Genomic DNA, 19,735 nt, shown 5'->3' with positions numbered 1-19,735 from the left:
TTTTTGTGCTTTGCACGACTCATTAACGTTCAGAGTAATCTGACCCGGGTTAGAAGAAGTGCTGCATATGTGGAGATCAGGCCTCGCTGCAGTGGTGGGCAAAGGCGAAAAAAACAGATAAATGATGGACAGGAACACACACACACACACACACACACTAACAGATATGAACATCAATCAAAAGACTCAAGGATAATTAGCCGGATGATGAGCCGGTGTGGGATTAACTGTCAACACTTTCCCGGTTGGTTGGTCATGTGGTCAACAGGAGCCAATGAGCCCCGGGGGAATTTTCTCATGTAATGAGCTGTTGAATATTAAACACACACACACACACACACACACACACGTGCATACAAAACATTTATTCATATGGCCCGAGGTGAAGAAAGAACAGCAACACTAACGGCTCTGGTCCAATTAGTCTGAAGTCTAATTTGGCTGCAGCAGGTTCTGTGTGAAATACGACATGGAGAATCTGCAGGTGGTGTCCCTGAATCAGGTCAGCCACATCAGGTGGTGTAATGGAGGCTGCAGCTGTGTGCAAATAATGCATCATCACACCAGAACCACTGGACTGTGGTTAAAAGAATGTCCCACATGTGCAGGTGCGGGTCAATAAAGCGACCGAGAACATGCATCGAACACTTCTTCGTATGTACGTCCTGGTGTGATCCAGTTGTTCTGTTGTGAACTGTACATGCCGTCACCACAGCCGCTCGAGGCCCCATCACCTCCACTCTTCTATACTCATCGGACTCATCAAATTAATCTTACAGCGTACTCATATGCCAAGACTCGTCATTAAAACTGCACTTAAGGCATTTCTCGTTGGTGTTCATCTAAAGTTTCTTGTTACAGGCGTTTTAGTTTTTTTTGCTTCACAGGTCAGGACTGATGATGGACACATTGGATTCAGTACAGATCAAATTCTGTCTTCCTCCTGCTGAATCAGTGTGTCAAGTGTGTGTGTGTGTGTGTGTGTTTTGTAAACTCGTGAAAGCGATTTGAAGGGGAGTGATGAGACAACATCTGCCTTTTATAAAAGATAATTTTAAATGCATTTGAAAGGAGAAAAACAACGACCTGGCGTTGTACACGAGCTCCTCTCAAAATCTGTCTAATCGAATTAAAGCTAATGAGTTTACAGACAGCATTGTCTGGGTAATTAGTGCAATGTCCTAATCAACACGACAACTATTTAAGAAGTCAGATCTCCGAGTGCAGTCGATTAACATTACCCTCTGTAGCAGACAGGGATGAGCGATTGCTGAACTGTTGATGTTGTTCGTGCTGTCAGTTTTAAATCCATCACTTTAATAAAGATTAATCTGTTTGCAAGGAAAAAGTTTTGCTGAGCTGAATGTGTGTTGTGTTTTTATTCATGTCATGACCGGCAGGTTTCTCCTCTGCTTTCTTCCAGGCTTCCAGAGTGAACGCACTGTGAGAGAAGAAAGGCCGTGACGTGAACGCCGGTGATGAACATCTGCACCGACAGCCCATCTCAGCTAACGAACTAGGAAGTTCATCAACAGGATATCACCTCAGTGGGAGCGGAGCTCCGCTGAGAGGAAACCAGAAAGCAGGGGGCGGAGCCAAGTGCACAGGTGCTCAGGTCGGGCGGGATGGCGATGCTGAAGAGGCAGGGCCTCGGGCTGGTCCGGGCCTTCCTGGTGTTGGTTGGAGTGTCGGCGCTCTGTAGCGTCGCGTTAGGAACCCGGAAAGGAAACGACTCTTTGGATCAAAGGGGCCACAGACACAGACATCCAGGTATGAAGGTTTACCGTCATCATTAAACGACTGGAAAAACTGAAAATGTCAAAAACTACTTTACAGAGAAACGCTGTTATTTTACAGACTCTCAAATTATTACGACCACCTTTAATAAACTGACGATATGGACATAAACATTTATATAATAAGCTAAATATGTCATTTGTCATTTTACATACATTTGTATGTAATTTAGGAAAGCAGAAAAATACTGTATAAATAATTTAGTATTGAAAAAGAAATGAGAAATAAGTGGTTTGTCATTACTGGATTTGATTTATATTTTTTTTGTTTTTTTAACAGTGCATTTTTCTCTACATCTTGCTTACAAACCAAAGCTGAAACTGAGCTGATGCATTTGGAAACACACATTTTCTTTCCACCTGTCAAAACACAGATGGTTTCTTTCATGATATTTTACATATTCCAAACGACAATGATCTTCTTTTGTCCATTTCTGCTTTTAAGAAGAATCACATTTACATTTCCTCCTTCGGACCATCTCGTCCTCGCTACATCTCGGCTGCGTTTGTGCTCTTTTGTTTCGCGTCTACCGACATAGCAAAGATTTATTTAGCTGATGATTAATCTTCCATCAAGCCTCCCTTCAGTCACAGATGTTCACACATGGCAGCTGCTCAGTACAACCTCAGCATGCTGCTGTTAGCCACTGAGCAGCTGTACTGCAACAAACAGGTGAAGCACCTTGCTAAGAGCCACCTTTAAAAAAAAATGGATGGGTGTCATTCACACCATCCCGGGTCACTGCTCCCCACCCACTTGTGAATCTTCTCAGCAGATGAACTGCAGTTGTGGTGATCATTCATTTGTTTTTGTGCTTGCAGGTCACTTGTCGCTGCATAGACACAGACAGAGGGGCGGGAAGGAAGGACAGGTACTGCACAGGTCCAAACGAGGATGGGTCTGGAATCAGTTCTTCGTCATTGAGGAGTACACTGGACCCGACCCAGTGCTGGTGGGCAGGGTGAGTAACAATAAAGTATTCCTCCACACTCCTGACCTCTCTTCTCTTGAGTCAAACTTAATTAGTACCTAAATAATCTAAAATTTTAATTTGCTGTTTAATTAAATGTCCAAACCGCCCTCCAGTGACAGCCACGGCGGGTTCATGCAGGGTGACGGCGAATGAAACTCCAGGAGGATTTCAAAGAGCTTTTCCCCATTTATCAAAGAATGAGAGGTCATGTTCACATTCAAGGGTGGAGAAGATGATTGGTAGTACTCCACCACAACAACAACATCACTCAAACCAAGCCGCGGCTTTCAGAACAAACAACAAATGATGTTTACAATGCATCATATTTCATAGTCTAGGGGCTGTAAAGGAAGAACAAGAGTTTAATTGAATGTTGAACATTCATTTTTTGATGACAACGTTTTAAATCTCTTACTTATTAGAGTTTCCCTGTCTCACACCACACATCTACCCGGCCTTCCATTTCAATTCAATTTCTTCCTCACGTCACATCTGCCAAAGCCGCCGAGCTACAGTCTGTCAACCAGACTACCTGTCTCGCTCGGTAATCACCAGTCTGTCTCCCTTTCTCTACATTTTCCAGCCATCTAAAATCCAGATGTTGTCAACACCAATCACGTCCTGCCTTTGTCTTCCTTCTGGTTTGTCTCACTCTCTTCTCGTCTCTCACCCCGTTCTTCAGCTCCACTCAGACGTAGACTCGGGCGATGGCAACATCAAGTACATCCTGTCCGGGGAAGGTGCCGGAACCATCTTCGTTATCGACGACAAGACGGGCAACATCCACGCCACGAAAACCCTGGACCGCGAGGAGCAGGCCCAGTACACCTTAACAGCCCAGGCCGTGGACAGAGACACTAACAAGCCTTTGGAGCCTCCGTCAGAGTTCATAGTGAAAGTTCAGGACATCAACGATAATCCTCCTGAGTTTCTACATGGCCCGTACTACGCCAGGGTGCCTGAGATGTCCAATGTTGGTGAGTAGTAAAAGAAAGGGAACAGGAGGAGAGGGTAAAGTCTTAGGTAAAGGTCTTGGGGCAAAGTTTGTCAAACTGTCCAGCAGATTTGTCTCCTTTCCCAAAAAACGTCCCGACAGCGACACCGACTCAGAAGAGATAATCGAATTCCGTCTTTTCAGCCTCCTCACTCAGCGCTGAGTGACGTTTGTTAACGAAGTCACTGATGGAGTTCATCAACGGTGTTGTTTGTCTGCTAAACAGCCTTTTTCATACATTATTAATTATCACTGAAATCAGACCACAGGAAGTGTGACAGAGAAGAACAGACAGGACCATTAGCCGACACATGCAGCTCCTAAAAAGCTCCGTCTTGCTTTGCACCTAAGAGGGAAAAAGGAAGAAGCAGAAGAAAGGAAATATTTAGCAGTTGGTTGGCATGGGCAAGAGCTCCTACATCTCCTTAGAGTCTCCTCACTTAGAGCTTTTGATCTTGATAGATTTTCTTTCCGAATATTATGTGGTCTTGGAGAGTCTTCAACCCCTCGAGGCTGACCTGAATTGAACCACGCTGGCATTGGTGCTGCCTGACTCTGAAAGCCAGAGAAATCCCTTCCCTGAATGGACTGGACTTCCAAAGAGAGAAGTTCTGAAAGGACTTTCTGAATGAGTTCTGTTCAGGCTTTTCTCACCAATCCGCTTCTTCAGGCTGAAACCTGAATACAGAAGTCTGGCAGGGAGGGACTCGCCGTTTGCCATCATCCTCAAATCACAGAAGTGGAACAGAAAGAAAAGCTTGAGTTTGACTAACTAGGTCCACGTTCCCTCATGGATGTCAGAATTAGAACAGATAATTTACCTTGTGCACTTAAGGTAGCTGCCACACTGAGACCGGCACTGAATGAAACTTGATTACAGTTATATACCCGATGGATTTTGTTTGGTGTAAGAACAGCTGCAACTGGAAACTGAAACATCCAAACAGCATATGGAAGGAAGTTTGGGAAGTAGTCGAACGGACAATATCATCCAGTTGCAGACCTGTGGTTCTGGTCCAACTTGTGTCACCTAAAGGCAACGAAAGTAACAGCTCCAATATATCCTTTACAGTGTCGCTGGAGACCAGTTAATGCTTAGAATGGAAACTGACAGATGAATTTATTCACAAAATATTCAAAAAGTGCAAATTTTTGAATATGCATTTTGATTTCAGTAACTAAATTCATGCTTTGATGGTCTGTTTTCTTTGTTGGTACAAAATAAAATGTAAAACTGTATAAAAACACAAAAAAACACAGTGAATCGAATAAAACTGCATCATCCAATTGGTGGTAGCTGTTCTTACTTTCATTGCCTGCAGGAGGCGCCGGCATGCATTCATCATTGTAGAACTGGTCCAACAAGAAGCACACAAGCAGAATCTGTGAATTCGTTTTATGAGTTGTTATTATGCAAAGTTAATAGAAAGTATTTCACACTTCTGCAAATGTAATTTATTTGCTCCTATTTGCTCGGCTTAACTGTGTCGAGTTCAGTTAACTGAGAGTTAGACGAGGTAAATTGCTGTTGTCGGGTGGAAACACTTGACGGTCATCATCATTTTTTCAGATTATCTGATGGATCTTGAAAGGGTTCCTTTAATCCTGAGGTTAAAGTAAGACTAGCGGTAAAACTTTGTCAAAGCTCGGAGGAAATATGTTTTATTTAAAACGTGAAAATCACCAAAAATGGAGAGCGGATGTTCACACGTGACAATGATGAAATGTGGAGAAATAATAGTAGAGGCCGGCATCACAGGTGCAGCTCAGCTGAAGAGACGGAGAGTGTTTTTCATTCCCATGCAGCCGGTGCAGGCAGGCGGACACTCTTTGACAAGCTTGTTTGTCAAGCCGAGTCTTGAACCGAATCGCTGAGGTAGAGATGTCTCCTGACGTGTCTGTCATGTCTGTGTGTCTGTCCCGTAGGTACGTCGGTGATGCAGGTGACGGCTACAGATGCTGACGACCCCACCTACGGCAACAGTGCCAGGCTGGTGTACAGCATACTGCAAGGACAGCCGTATTTCTCTGTGGAGCCTCAGACAGGTGAGGCCCCGGGGTCTACACACATCTGCACCACGAACTAATACAGTCAAACAAAGATAGAGACAAACATGGACGAAATCAATGTATTTAAAGCACGGTGTAGAAATCTTTGTCTCCAGTTTCAGAGTGTAATCCCACTGTGGTAACTATGTCCAGCTGTACTCGAGTATTTGAGTGAACCGGTTTCTTTCTGTGGTATTTTTACCTTCCACTCTTAATGTAAAAAGCTAAGAACTCTGTGCTGCAGGGATCATGTAACAGCGCGTCCTTTCCACTGAAATTGGTGAGGAAAGAGAAGGCAGTGCTGTAAAGAGAGGTCCCCAGAGGACATTCATCCTGGTCTCTGCTGAGCCCAGGCCTAATATTTGGGTTTGCATTAAAAGAAGAAATTGGATGTAAGGAGAGAGGTTAGGGCAAGACACTGAGCTGTGTTTGGGTCAGAGAGGGTGAAGACGAGCAGAAAAAGAGAAGTTAGGAGAGAGAAATTAGTTGTGAGTCCGTGGAAAGAGAGATTTTGGGCAGAGTAAATCTGGCTAATCAAACCAGTGTCGGGTATTTGACTGGCTCAAATCCATAGCTCACATTTCTAATTGGTTTGGAGATTATCAGCTTTTCATGCTGTCACACACACACACACACACACACACATTTGACATAATATGGCAGGCGAAAGCTTCAACTCCCAGACACTGCAGCTAGACATGTGGAGAAGGAACGAGGGAGCGAGAGGCAGCCGGTGATGAATTAAACAGATAGAAAAGATTACTAGAGCTTGAAATGGAGAAAAATAAGACGTCACACATGTTTAACTGGAGTTTTTATTAATGTGCACGATGACTGATGATGTGTTTTCTCACAAAATGAAATCTTGAAATAAATTACACCGACTCCGAGGAAAATAAATCATATTCAAAGTTTTTGCTTCTATTCTTCAAGCAAGGGTTTTTGATAGATCACGTAGATGTTACATGCCCACAAATACTTGTACACATGACAGATATTACATGATATTTATCCATGAGACTGACGTAGACACATTTACAAACTGGCTGTAATATTTCAGGGTCCAGTTTTGGCTGCAGCAGAGAAGAAAAGCTCATTTTTTTTAAATCTCTGGTTCCGTTCAGGTATAATCCGCACCGCCTTGCCGAACATGGACCGCGAGGCGCGTCAGGAGTACGACGTCGTCATCCAGGCCAAAGACATGGGCGGTCACATGGGCGGGCTGTCGGGTACCACCGAGGTTAAAATCACCCTCACGGACGTCAACGACAACCCTCCGAAGTTCCCACAGAGTGAGTCCAGATACCTCCTGTACATCCATCCAGCTGTTCCTCTCTCCTGCATGACATCTTCATCTGGTGTGACGTTTCCTTTAGAGGTGTCAAAGTGTCAGATCTTCCACCACGTGGCACGTCAGGCACATTACAGTGCGCTCTTACTATCTCTTTATGTAAGTCGCTGTAGGAGGCACAAAAGAACTTGAGAAATCAATTATTAAAGGTTCTTTAGCCCCCTGCAGTGTCCTCAGGCGTGTCTCTTTGGGAAATTTGTTGAATTACTGATTTGCTGAGCCGTAAAGATGAGTTATCGAGCTTGTAGACGATCAATCTATCTCTACATCCAACGTCCATCTTCTCTCCTCCACCCTATGGAGGTTTTTTCGGCCTCTCTGCCTCCACTCCTTCGCCTCCTCCCTGTAGCTCTGAGCAGACCAGCTCCTGGCAGAGATTTAGCAGAGTAGCTGCAGGAATGGATGGAAAAAAAGAAGAAGAAGGAGGAGGAGGAGAGGCGAGGGCTCAGGATTTAGCCCGTGGAGCAGCTGAATAAGCGAGAGAAGGGGGGAGAGACACGAGCAGAAGCAGCCAGGGAGGGAGGGAACGTAAAAGACTGTCGGATCCATCACTGCACGTCCTGTGTTTTCCAACAGGCTAAAATCTGATTCTGGAGGCCAACAGACAACAGAGAAACAATTCTGAGGGACTTTAAGTGAAGATTCAGCTTCACAGAGATAATAATGCTCAGTTCACCGACAGTCAGAGCTTTAATTTAACTATACCGAGGTGTAAGTAAGTAAGCAAAGCCTCTCTCTCTTGAATTGCATTCATGAAATGGCTACTGAATGTGCATTAAAGCAACATTAGAGCCCCCAGTTTCAGAGTAACACCACAGCTCCTGTTCTGGCATGACACCGGCTCCGCTCCCCGTCAGCATTCCCCCACACCCCGAGCCTGAAGGCATCTTCTTCTTCTTCTTCTTCCTAGTGGTCCAAAACGCCTGTGGTCCAAACACTAACACTCCCCCGGTGCTCTGAGCTCACAGTCCAGGCAGCCCGGCTAACAAACTGAGCTAACAGCAGCTACAGTTTACTTCACTGTCCATCAGGAAACTCTGTAAATCTCAGTTATGTAGAAAGGTTACACAAATCCAATGCTTTGATACTTCTTCTCTACCATGTTCAAGAAGTATGTGAATCACGGACATATTAACATTCCAGTGCTGTTTGCTCTGTTGCTTTGGTTAACGTAATTATAATGGAAAGCTTATGCAATAACATGCAAAGCACAGTTTGCTGCGAGCAGACGGTAAGGATGGCAAACACTTTTCTGCTCTCATCTCCAAAGCGGATATAAAACATTTAGAAAAAGGAACAAAATGCAGATTTTTTTATTACAAATGTCATCAGTCACGAGCGTTTCCAAAGTGCCACTTCGAAATATCAGCTGTGATACAAGACAACGCATCAAACAGCAATGTGCTGGGGTAGTGGGTACCCCTGTTTAAAAAACGCAAAGTGAAAGCAGTGCAAACACCTGCAGGAGAAGTCTCCCAGATGGTGTGAATGAGGACAGTGATTACTTATTTAGTAGCTGGGCAGAGAGAGAGAAATGTGAAAGAGGATAAACGAGGAACAGAAAAAACAGAGCGGAAGAAGAAAAGAGAAAAATAAAACAGATACGAAGAAATAAAAGCAGAACTGTTGAGTTTCCATTCAAGCTGTTATACTTCTTCTTTCACTCCGAGGCTCGATCTTTGGGTCTCGCACAGACTTTTTGTCCCTTTCGCTTCGTTATCGAGCAGCTTTAGTGAAAAAATCCATCACGGCACAGACAGACAAGAGGAAGAGGAAGAGGAAGAGGAAGGAAACCGACGGAGACAAATATCAAACGATTGTTGTTTAACACTCTGACTTCACGTGACAGAGATGACTTTGTTAAATACTGATCACATACGTCAGTAAAATCTTTTAGTCAGCTATCATGTTTCTGTTTGTCTTTTAGGATTGTTATTGCAGAACTGTCCAATTTCATCACCAAAAGTCTAGGAAAAGAATCCCTGACATGACTTGAAAAGATACTTACCGTCTGAAAGGTATTTCTGTCACCGCAGGGACGTTAAGTCCAACTTAAAACTTTATATTGAAGTTCTTCTATGGGCCTATGTGGAAATATGTCTATCAAACTAAATAAATTCAACTTTATCTTGAGAAGTAATGACACATTTCTATTTTTACAGAGAGTGGAAATTATTTCATCTTTGCTAGGTTCAGATTAAATGTACTGCAAGCAATTCTTAGCTTGTTACGGAACTTTTCAATTTAATACCGATTCCTCAAACTGCGAACCGCGAACACAAAGTATGATTTTTAAATGAAATACATTAAAGTCAGAATAAATGTGTTCTGAGTTTGTCGGATCAAAGAAGAAAGTGCTATTAAACAAAAAATATGGCACAAAGCTGTCAGAAGATGTGACTCTTAGCAATGAATGCATGAAACCATCACACCTCTGTTAGGAATGAACCAGCGTCCTCCTCAGAGGTTGGACACAGTGTAAAACATTTGAGAAACACTGCTCTATAAAACCTACAGAAACTAAATGAATAAACCTAAATAAATAAATCCGTCAGCGCCCAAAAGATTCGTAAAAAATTCATGAAATGAGGCGGTGGAAACATTTCCGCTTTTGTCCACACCAACAGAAAGTTGATGTTGACGTTGACGTGACCCTTTAAACGTTCAGGATCAATGTCGATAAATGAAGTGACGCAATGATCCCAAAGACTTCGTTTGATGGGAAGAATAACAGACGTCTCCTTTAAGAATCAGTTTAGCGCCGTTAAACCACGAAGCGAGACTCTGATGTGACGTCCACGCCCACCGCAGTCACATGAACGCACATCAGCTCGACGTGTGAACAAACAACTCTCCAGTCAAACGTTCGTCCTCATGGATGCTCGGAGAATGACTCGCCTGCCAAGTTTGAATTACTAATACCCCGAGCGGTAATAAATTATAAAGTAATATAAAGGATCATTGTTGTAATTACAGTAATCACATAAAAATTACTGATCTAAGAGATTGCGGTCGTTACGAGTTATATTTACGAGGCTCTTTATTGCCGTTTATATCTAAACTTTCTGCTTTTATGAGCTTCTCCTTCCAGTCGGACATCTGTGTGAACACAAATCTGTGTGGGAGCAACGGAAGCAACTAATGACTTTCTCAGATTGACTTTCTCATCGACGAGCTGCTAAAATAGGCCATCGTTCGCACAAAGGAAAGCAATATGGGTTTATTTACGAGTGCATGACTTTAATCTGTTAAACTCGACTGTAAACGTACGTCTCCGTTATATGTGGAGCGCTTCGTTTTCAGCCTGCAGCCAGGTATAGCAGAGCGCCTGTGTGTTCTGTCATGCAATGTTTAACTCAGCTGCCAGAAGCCATTGAAGTTTAAGCTACTTAGGAAAAGCAAGAATAGAACGACAGGAGAAGAGAGAGGGAGGGAAGAGGGCAAAGGGAGGGCAGGGAATGAAATGAAATGAGCTCCTCAGTCAGAACAGGAGGACAGAGAAACAGGGCGGAGGAGAGGTGAGGATGAATGGAGAGATTTGGAGACTGGAAGTGGAAAGAGGAGAAGCGAGAAGAGATGGGAGAGGGAGGGAAAGGCGCTCCCTGAAAAGAGGAGTTTAAAAAGCAGGGGACAGAGATGAAGAGGAAAGATGGAGAGGAAGGATTTGATGAGGATCGATGGAGGTGTGGAGCGAGGTGGAGGGCGGCAGCAGGGAATTGGGTTGGACGGATCGAGTCCTGTGAATCGCTCTCATGACCAAATGAATTTCATGTTTCACGGCGTTGCTACACCTGGACGAGTTGGATAAACATGCTAATAACGTTCAAACTGTAGGAGGAGGAGAAGATGGAGGAGGAGGGTGGAGAGAGGATGATGGACAGAGGGGAGATGAAGAGGGGAGGAAAGGGTTTTGGGGGCGAGTGGAAAGAGAAGGATAAAAGAGGAGAGAGAGCAGACATATGGTCCTACTGCTCTCATTCTGCAAGCCAGGTGTCTGCTCCCTCAGACACACACACACAAACACACCTGACACTATAGGGGATATTAATATCCTCTGGGCCATATGAGACAGATGGTATAGTTCATGTTAATCCCTCTCTGCCCTCCAAAACTGACCCTGCGTCAGATAGTAAACACAGTGGCAGCCAGCCAGGAATTCTCCACAGAGTGTTGAATACAAAAGCGAGCCGTGACCAGAAGTTGACACGCAACATCACCGAGCAGCCGACTGAAGCCAGCCAGATTCACCTCCTGTGTTTTTCCTCCTTCTCCTCCTCCCAGGTGTGTACCCCATGTCTGTATCGGAGGATAAAGTGCCGGGAGAGGAGGTGGGCCGCCTCAAGGCCAAAGACCCCGACCTCGGAGACAACGGGCTGGTGAACTACCGCATAATAGACGGAGACGGGATAGGCATGTTTGAGCTGAGCACCGACTCCGAGACCAGAGAGGCCGTTATTAAACTGAAGAAGGTAAGGAACGGTTACAATCAGCCAAAACACAGGCTACCATACACAGGCCTTACTTACCAATCGATTTCTAAATGCAAAGTAGGCGGCGAGAACGACCACTATCAAACATACGCCACATCCTGCAAGGAAGGCTGTTTGGTGCTGAGCAGCCGCCAGACTATGGCTGAAAATGTGACTATGGCGACAGCTGAAGCACCGTGACGCTGAGCGGAGTTGCAGATTTGGGTGATAATTCTCGGTAGGTTCGTCAGTACGAGTGAGGTCTTGTAGCAAAGGCAGGAAAGGTTTGTGGGTGGACAGGAAGGCGAGACAAGGACTGAATATCAGCTGAGGGAGCAGCAGTGGAGACGTTAGAATAGCTGCTGTTCCTCCGGTCATGAAGATTCAGCATACAGAACATTTGATTAGTCAAGAAAAGAGTTTATTGATCCCTGAGGGGATTCTCCGCAAACACTGGAGCAGTTAGCGGTGAGGAGCGCTGGTCAGGAGGAATCACTGATAGAGGCTGCTGCAACATTTAGCACGCATGGAAACCAATGCGTCACCAACCAGCACAGGCTGCACTTTTCCTTCAGACAAAGCAGTTTAGTGTTTGAGCCTCAGCCAGAACCACATTCTGCAGGAAGGAAGGAAGGCAGGAAGGAAGGAAGGAAGGAAGGAAGGAAGGAAGGAAGGACGACCTGCACAGTTTCTTATTATGTTTGATATGAACACTGACTGTGTGTGTGTGCTGTCATGCTTCCCGAGGCCAGAGAGCTCATCTTCTGCACTGTGACTGTAACCCACACTACACACACACACACACACCCACACACACACTATAACTATAGCTTTCAGTGATCCAGATCAGCACACACAATTACTTTCTCTCACTCCCTTTCTAATGCACACACACAGTAGCTGCAGGTCTGCAGGATTATGAGCCGTGGTGGGTCGCCTGTGTTTCCCTGCCGGGGCGTCTGACCTCCGAGTCTCTCGGTTAAAAAATAATGTCAGTCACAGTCGAGCTGTCGTCATTTCGGGGGTGGGAGATGAGATTGTAATGCCAAAAATCAGCCTCCTTCTTTTCTTTCGTTAAGTATTTTAGCTTCGTCAGACATTCAGCCCGCAGAATCGCACAAAGGGCGGCTCGCTTTCTCTCCATGTTCCAAACTGTGTCCTTATTTGGTGAAAGGCTTGGCATTCGAATGTGTAATTACAGTATGCAGTGTTTGAAAAAAGGGAATATGATGGCATTGGTGGTGAGCTCTGCGTGGCTTTTTCCTGCCCAGACAGCAATGACGTCGCTCAGAAGATCAGCCAGCCTTAAAAACCCACAGCTTGTTCTTTCGCCGGTGCTGTGGGAAACTCTCTGATATGCTCTGAATCGATCGATGCGAGTGTGTTTCATGCTTTTTCTCTCACAGCCGTCTGCATGAGCGATTCCTTTGGTGCTCCGAGCCAGAGCGTGGCATCGAGACAGCCGGGGTTAAGTAGGCTCGCTTCCACCGCCGGTGTCACCAGGACTTAGCAGGGAATAATAATGACGAGTAATGTTTCCTCTTTTCTCTGAGCACATACAAGCAAGGCAGTTAACCCACAGATCTGGAATGTTCTAAAAGAAAAAAGCACATGGGAGCAGTTCAAATGCTTTTCAGAGGAGGATGCTTAAAGAACGTGACAGCCCAATCAAAGTAATGAGAAATGATGGTGTGCATATGTTCAAGGCTTTGCTTGAGTTGTATTAAATGCATGTGCAAACACTCGACTCAGTGTGACAAAAACCTCATTGTAAAAACACTCACGCGTTCACGCCGACACTTCCCAGCGTAAAAGTTGAATGGTAACCTTTGTCTGCCTCGTCTCTGCGCAGTCGGAGGAGAGTTTATCGACTTTAACTCCCAGCAGCTCTCCGATGTTTGTCCAAACCTTCCACATTTTGAGGGTATCCTTCTAAAAAGGATGCTGTGGATCGTATAAGCTGCCTCTCAATCATGCTTTCTGGCAGGAAGCCCCGCTCTCTAAAGCCTTCCAGGCAAACTTGTCCCACATGCTCATGTTTACTGCTGACTAGTCTTGCATAGCCAGAACGTCTACAATTCATTTAATAAGGTTGGAGGTTGGAGTCTGCTTGCGTCAGCATGTTCGCACAGAGCAGGTAAGGACGTCTTCATTGGGAAAAGCTCAAACAATCTGACGTTTGCTTGTTCGCTCACTCACATTGCTGCTATCGAGGAAGGATCTTTACGTGTTTCCAGGCAGATAGGGAGGGACCGGGGCTGCCGGCTCCTGCAGACTGCATGTCGAAGCATCTTTAAGCAAGATACTGGAGCTCAACTTGTTCATCAGTGTGTGAATGCACAATGATCAGCTCCTTATACTTAAACTTACTAAATATTGTAATTTCCAGCAGCGACCAACTGCTATACACTGCAGCAAACACTATGAGCGAATGTCACACAACCTCTGAACCAGCAATGTCCAGTCTAACAACGAACACAGCGACAGAACCTCTGAACCGGCAGTGTCCAGTCTAACAGTGAACACAGCGACAGAACCTCTGAACCGGCAGTGTCCAGTCTAACAGTGAACACAGCGACAGAACCTCTGAACCAACAAGTCCGTGAACCACCTCACCTTGGTCTCAGAGGCTGTGCTCGAACTCGGTCCGTTGGGACATCAGAGGGAAAAGCAGCAAATATATGGTGAATAAATTCTGATCCGGTTCCACCAGAATCACTGAATATTGCCACTTAACTTCACAGAGTGTTTTTTACAGTGTGAGGTGAGGAGGACATTAAAATTTGATGAGCTGAAGTCAAACAATTTGTTACATTTGTGTAAGGCCACCGACGATCCCTGTTCATGGAGCCCCGTGTCTCTTAGAATAATAACTTAATAGCCTGCTGATTCCAAGTGTGTGTGTGTGTGTGTGTGTGTGTGTGTGTGTGTGTGTGTGTGTGTGTGTGTGTGTGTGTGCGCGTGCAGACAATGAGAGACGCTCACAACACACACTTGTGCTCCTCTCAGTCTGATTATAGTATCTCTGCTCGGATGTGTGTGTGTGTGTGTGTGTGTGTGTGTGTGTGTGTGTGTGTGTGTGTGTGTGTGTGTGTGTGTCTCTCTCAAAGCCTCTCAAGGGAAATCAACACACCTTTTGCCCCCTCAGGGCAGTGTCACACAAAATTAAAGGCCAAAAAAAAACACACACTCACACAAACATACACACACAAACACACATGGGCAGACTCGCACCTAAACACACTTTCACATCAGCATCATAGCCGCCGCTAATCTCTGTTCTCTCACAAACACACACACACACACACACACGGGGATGAGCTTTAATCAGCTATTCTCTTTCAACTGTGTCCTGACGAAAGCAGTCCACAGAATATTAAGGAGCTGTGTGAGTGTGTTAGAGAGAGAGAGAGAGTGAGGGGGGGAGGGAGGGGAGGCATTATTGTGAATATTATTATCTCACACTGATTACACAAAGAGGGAGAAGATGAAGAGAGATGGAGGGACAAAGAGAAAGAGATGAGGTGAAGGAGACAGAGGAACTGGGTCACATCCATCCTGTTCAGCTTTGTACCTGTCGTCAACATGTTACACACCTCCACCGACAGACCGCCACGGAGTCACATGATGCTCGGACTGACCGGCCCAATGAGCGTGGAACAATCAAACAAACAAACGAGCTTGCATGAGTCGCATGGAGACGGTTCAGATTAAAGAGCTGCTGCGAGCTGCTTTCAGAGGGTTTACCTGCAGAGGACGGAGGGCTGGACACGTGTTCAACAAAAAGGAAAGATGTAACGTTCCCTCCGCCTCCCGGATAATCTAAATATCTGCAAAGTGGATCAACGGCAGACCGAATGACGCTCTCTGTGACGACACCCGCTCTTAATGCTGCTCGAGGAGTTACAGTTTCCCAGCCTGCTTGGTCGTAACACCTTCTCTGGTATAATCTTCATGAACCTCGTTCAAATCAGTAGAAATCAGTGTTACATCACTGGGCGTCTTGGTAACCGGCCTAATCACTCGTTACCTCTGGTAAACCCTCGCACGGGCCTCATGAGGCCTCCCCTCCCACCGGGAGCTCATCAAGCGTCGGTAGCATGGAGATGAAAAGATCAGGCTTGCTCTTGGGAATGTTGCCAGCTCAACATCCACGTACTGTCTGAGGGGGAGCAGCAGTGGGGGAAAGTGGTCATTATCTGGGCATTGATACCCAACTGACTGTGATTATGGCTGTGACAGAGCAGTGAGTAAGTGCAAGTCACAGCCAAGTGCTGCTGGCAGTGCACAAGTCCTCATAATCATAGCAGAGAGCCTCTCTGGGGTGTTATAGCTTCTATACAATGACTGCCAACACGTTTGTTGACTTAAAGGTTTCCCCCTGCAGAGCTGTACGCTCTGTACACGGGAACAGAACAGTCAGGAGACGCAGGAAGATTCGTTAAGCGTGCATGCTGTTCAGCTGAGGATCATCTCACACACACACTCAAGTCAGTTCAATACCAAGGCCATTAAAAGTCAATGTGTTTTCTCCCAATATGGAGTAAGTGAATTGAAACCCAGTTCAATATGAGTGAATTGAATCTCCAGGCTTCACACCGGCCTGTGATATTGAAAACCCGTGTCAGGGATTTGAAACGTTTTCTTAATTGATCTGTTTCGATTAGAAAAACTGGAATAAAAGAAAACTTCAATCTTCCACCATGTGACCCAAAACACTTCATACGTCTTTTTATCACGCCGTGTCCCGAACTCACGATCTCATTAAAAACAGATCGGTGTTGATTTCATGTGATGAAACGATCAAATGATTCATCGAGGTCCCAGAATACTTTATGTATTATCGTGTAACACTGTGCAATGCAGATTATCTGGAGGTGAACGTCGGTCATCTGGGTGTGTTGCTGTGTAATAATAACACAGTTGGTAATAGCTGGACTTTTAATACATGCGATCACAAGGCTGTGTTCATTCATGTAGCAACAGCTCCCCCTAGCAGAAGACAAGGGTCCTGCACGTGTCTGCAGTGGATGTGCTCTGAGCTTCTTCAGCATTCAGATCAAATATTTATATATTTATATATATATTTCATCAAACCTTTAGGTTGGAGATAAACTGAGAAACTGATTGACTGACCTGCCTGCCCCTCTCTCTCTCTCAGCCTGTGGACTTTGAAACTAAGCGTTCGTACACCTTGAAGGTGGATGGATCCAACCCTCACGTTGACCCTCAGTTCCTCGCCTGGGGGCCCTATAAGGACGAAGCCACAATAAAGGTAAAACAATATAAATATATATATGCTTGTAAAACTATGCGAGCGTGCGCTTATGTGTGTTTATGTGAAGGTAAAGAGTGTGTGTGCGTGACGACGTAAATATTCCCTTGTGTGTGTGTGTAGATATCAGTGGAGGATGCAGACGAGCCGCCCGTGTTTGTAGCTCCCAGTTATACCTTTGAGGTAGAGGAGAACGCGCCCGAAGGCACCCTGGTGGGACGAGTCCACGCCAAGGACACTGATGTTGCCAACAATCCTGTCAGGTAACACAAACACACACTGTACACACACAAACACACACTGAACACACACAAACACACACTGTACACACACAAACACAGGCTTACAGCGGTGGGGGATTTGAATTTTCACACTCGTGTAAATTCCTGTACAACTTCGCCAAAAAAATATACTTTCAAATATCGTTCCTTCAGCTACACTGAACAAACAATTCGACTCAGAGCAGCGTGGCCACGCACAGAGATTATATATAAAGACTTTTCATCAGAATGCAGGATTACAAAAGAACAGCTCCTACTTCAAAAACAATCACTGGGTCTTTGAACGCAGCTTTGACTCGTCATCATGGAGTGAACGTTGTTGGCACAGATGACGTACAGACTGCTCCCCTAAAAGCTTTCACTGCGTTTCCCTGGAAAATGAAGGCTTAAATTTACAGCTCATACATGGACTGCTCGGATTTTTTCTTCTAATGTTTTTCCATCCATCCGTTTTCTTTCCGTTTATCCGGGGTCGGGTCGCGGTGGCAGCAGGTTTAGCACGCCGCTCCAGATGTCCTTCTCCACAGCAACACATTCCAGCTCCTCCTGGGAGATCCCGAGGCGTTCCCATGCCAGATGGGCTTATGTAGTTCTGGATCTGCCCAGGGGTCTCCTGCCAGTTGGATGAGCCCCAACACCTCCAAAGGAAGACGCCCAGGTGGCATCCTATTTAGATGCACAAACCACCTCAGCTGTCTCCTTTCGACGTGAAGAAACAGCAGCTCTACTCCGAGCTTCCTAACCACATCTCTGAAGCTGAGCTAATTATGGCCGCTCGTATCCGTGGTTTCATTCTTTCGATCACTACCCAGAGCTCTTGACCATTGGTGAGGGTTGGAACGTAGATGGACTGAGGCACAATCAGTAATACTTGAAGGTCGAAGAGGGCTTAAACTTTAAATTCTAGACTTATTGTCAGAGGTATAAAAGATAAAAACATGTTAAATTATCTCCACAATCATCGAACTGAACGCTCAGCATGATCACACCATCAAAACGATGCTATCTGATGTTTTATTACCAGACTGACATTTGTGTGTTGACTCTGCGTGCAGGTACATGATCCCTCGGTACACGGACGTGGAGCAGTTCTTCAGCGTCAACGCAGAAGACGGCATGATCACCACGACGAGACCTCTGGACAGAGAAACACAGGCCTGGCACAACATCTCTGTGTCAGCCACAGAGATAGGTACGTGTGTGTGTGTGTGTGTGTGTGTGTGTGTGTGGGTCATCATGAGCTAAAAAACCACTTCGACTGAGACTCATTATGCTTTTGCCTCCACGCTCCGGCGATCCCGTTGGAATGTGAAGTGACAGAGCGACCATGAGCCTGTCAGCGGCTGTTTACTCGACTTTATTTGCAGCCGTTTCAGGAGAACGGTTCGTTAAAGAGCTGGATTTGATCTGGGCTCCTGAAATGATGAACAGTGTGTACTGATATAGGATTGGAGAGAGAGACAAAGTCTGAGATGAACAAACAGATGGAAAAAATCCCAGACAGCCACCAGGCTGTACATTCTGCTGACATCCAGATCCCAACCTGTCATTCTGTGGTGCTGGATACACTCCATGACATCTTATGTACAAAATTTAAGTGGATTCAAGCTGCCTTTCATTTTTTTCTCCCTCCGGGTGGGACTAAAGTTAGCATTTCTGCTGTGGATGTCAGCAAAGAAGAAGCCTTAGCCTCGGTGAACTAATTATACATTCAGCTTCAGCCGGGAGGGGATTGCTTTTATGCAGATATTATTTTCGTTGAGTGATTCCAGCTCTCAGTGTGTGGTGTCGACGGCCGGTGGATGAAGCCGTGTGTCACGTCTTTGTGTCGTAACATTGGATCTGCCGGCTGCAGATAAACGCCGGAGTTATCTGATACGTGACCTCAGCTGTGGTCTGTGATTTAAACTTCTTCTGACTGCTTAATTGGACTCAGAAACAAAAATAATAATCTCACAAAATGAAAGAAAATAGGACGGCTGAATACAAACAGATGTTGACGCACCACTGCGACTATTTGCTTTAATTTAAAGAGAGCTGGTAGGTGGCACAAAGACTTTGACGCAGTGAGAAGTAAGTCAGTAAAAAAGCTCAACTTTTAACTATCCATCTGCGCCACAAACACTCAGAGAAACAGAGGGGAATGCCAGTTGACCCACAGGCCCCTCCAGAGATCTCTCTCCCCCGCTTTAAACCCCACAAACCCTCCAAGCCAGCGAGCCACAGTGGCCCCACCCTGGTATTCTGTGGTCGGCGCTCGAACTTGCAGAGCGCCGCGTGGTTTCCCTGTGGCGTGCTAGACGCCAGACGGCCCAGATGGAAACGGGCCCGCCGCCCACAAAGCTAGGACCATTGCAGGCTACACTAACCGCTTACAGGCCAAGGGAAGCTAAATAAATGCCTCGTAATGACAGGGTAGTGGAAAAATCATTCTGACTAGAATTGCAAATATGCAAGGCAGTGTAGACACGGGTGATTGCTTTATTCTTTTTTTAAAGATGAACGGATACGAAGAAAAATACACTCATCTCTGTCCGTGTTTTTCA

At 45.5% G+C, this 19,735-nt stretch overlaps 1 protein-coding gene across 1 annotated transcript in view; it reads left to right on the top strand.

Annotated features, from left to right (window-relative positions):
* cdh11 (cadherin 11, type 2, OB-cadherin (osteoblast)) overlaps positions 1-19,735 on the top strand; it is a 79,063-nt gene that overhangs the window by 52,124 nt on the left and 7,204 nt on the right. The window contains exons 3-11 of the mRNA XM_027276117.1: positions 1,424-1,770; positions 2,619-2,758; positions 3,453-3,747; positions 5,691-5,810; positions 6,938-7,105; positions 11,446-11,633; positions 16,795-16,908; positions 17,032-17,171; positions 18,245-18,381. Of these exons, the coding sequence (XP_027131918.1) occupies positions 1,626-1,770; positions 2,619-2,758; positions 3,453-3,747; positions 5,691-5,810; positions 6,938-7,105; positions 11,446-11,633; positions 16,795-16,908; positions 17,032-17,171; positions 18,245-18,381 (1,447 nt within the window). The 5' untranslated portion in view covers positions 1,424-1,625. The remainder of the gene's footprint in view (positions 1-1,423; positions 1,771-2,618; positions 2,759-3,452; positions 3,748-5,690; positions 5,811-6,937; positions 7,106-11,445; positions 11,634-16,794; positions 16,909-17,031; positions 17,172-18,244; positions 18,382-19,735) is intronic.

The sequence above is a fragment of the Larimichthys crocea genome, unplaced genomic scaffold, assembly GCF_000972845.2.
Source record: "Larimichthys crocea isolate SSNF unplaced genomic scaffold, L_crocea_2.0 scaffold307, whole genome shotgun sequence".
NCBI lineage: Eukaryota > Metazoa > Chordata > Actinopteri > Sciaenidae > Larimichthys > Larimichthys crocea.
This window is presented reverse-complemented; position numbering and strand designations above follow the sequence as displayed.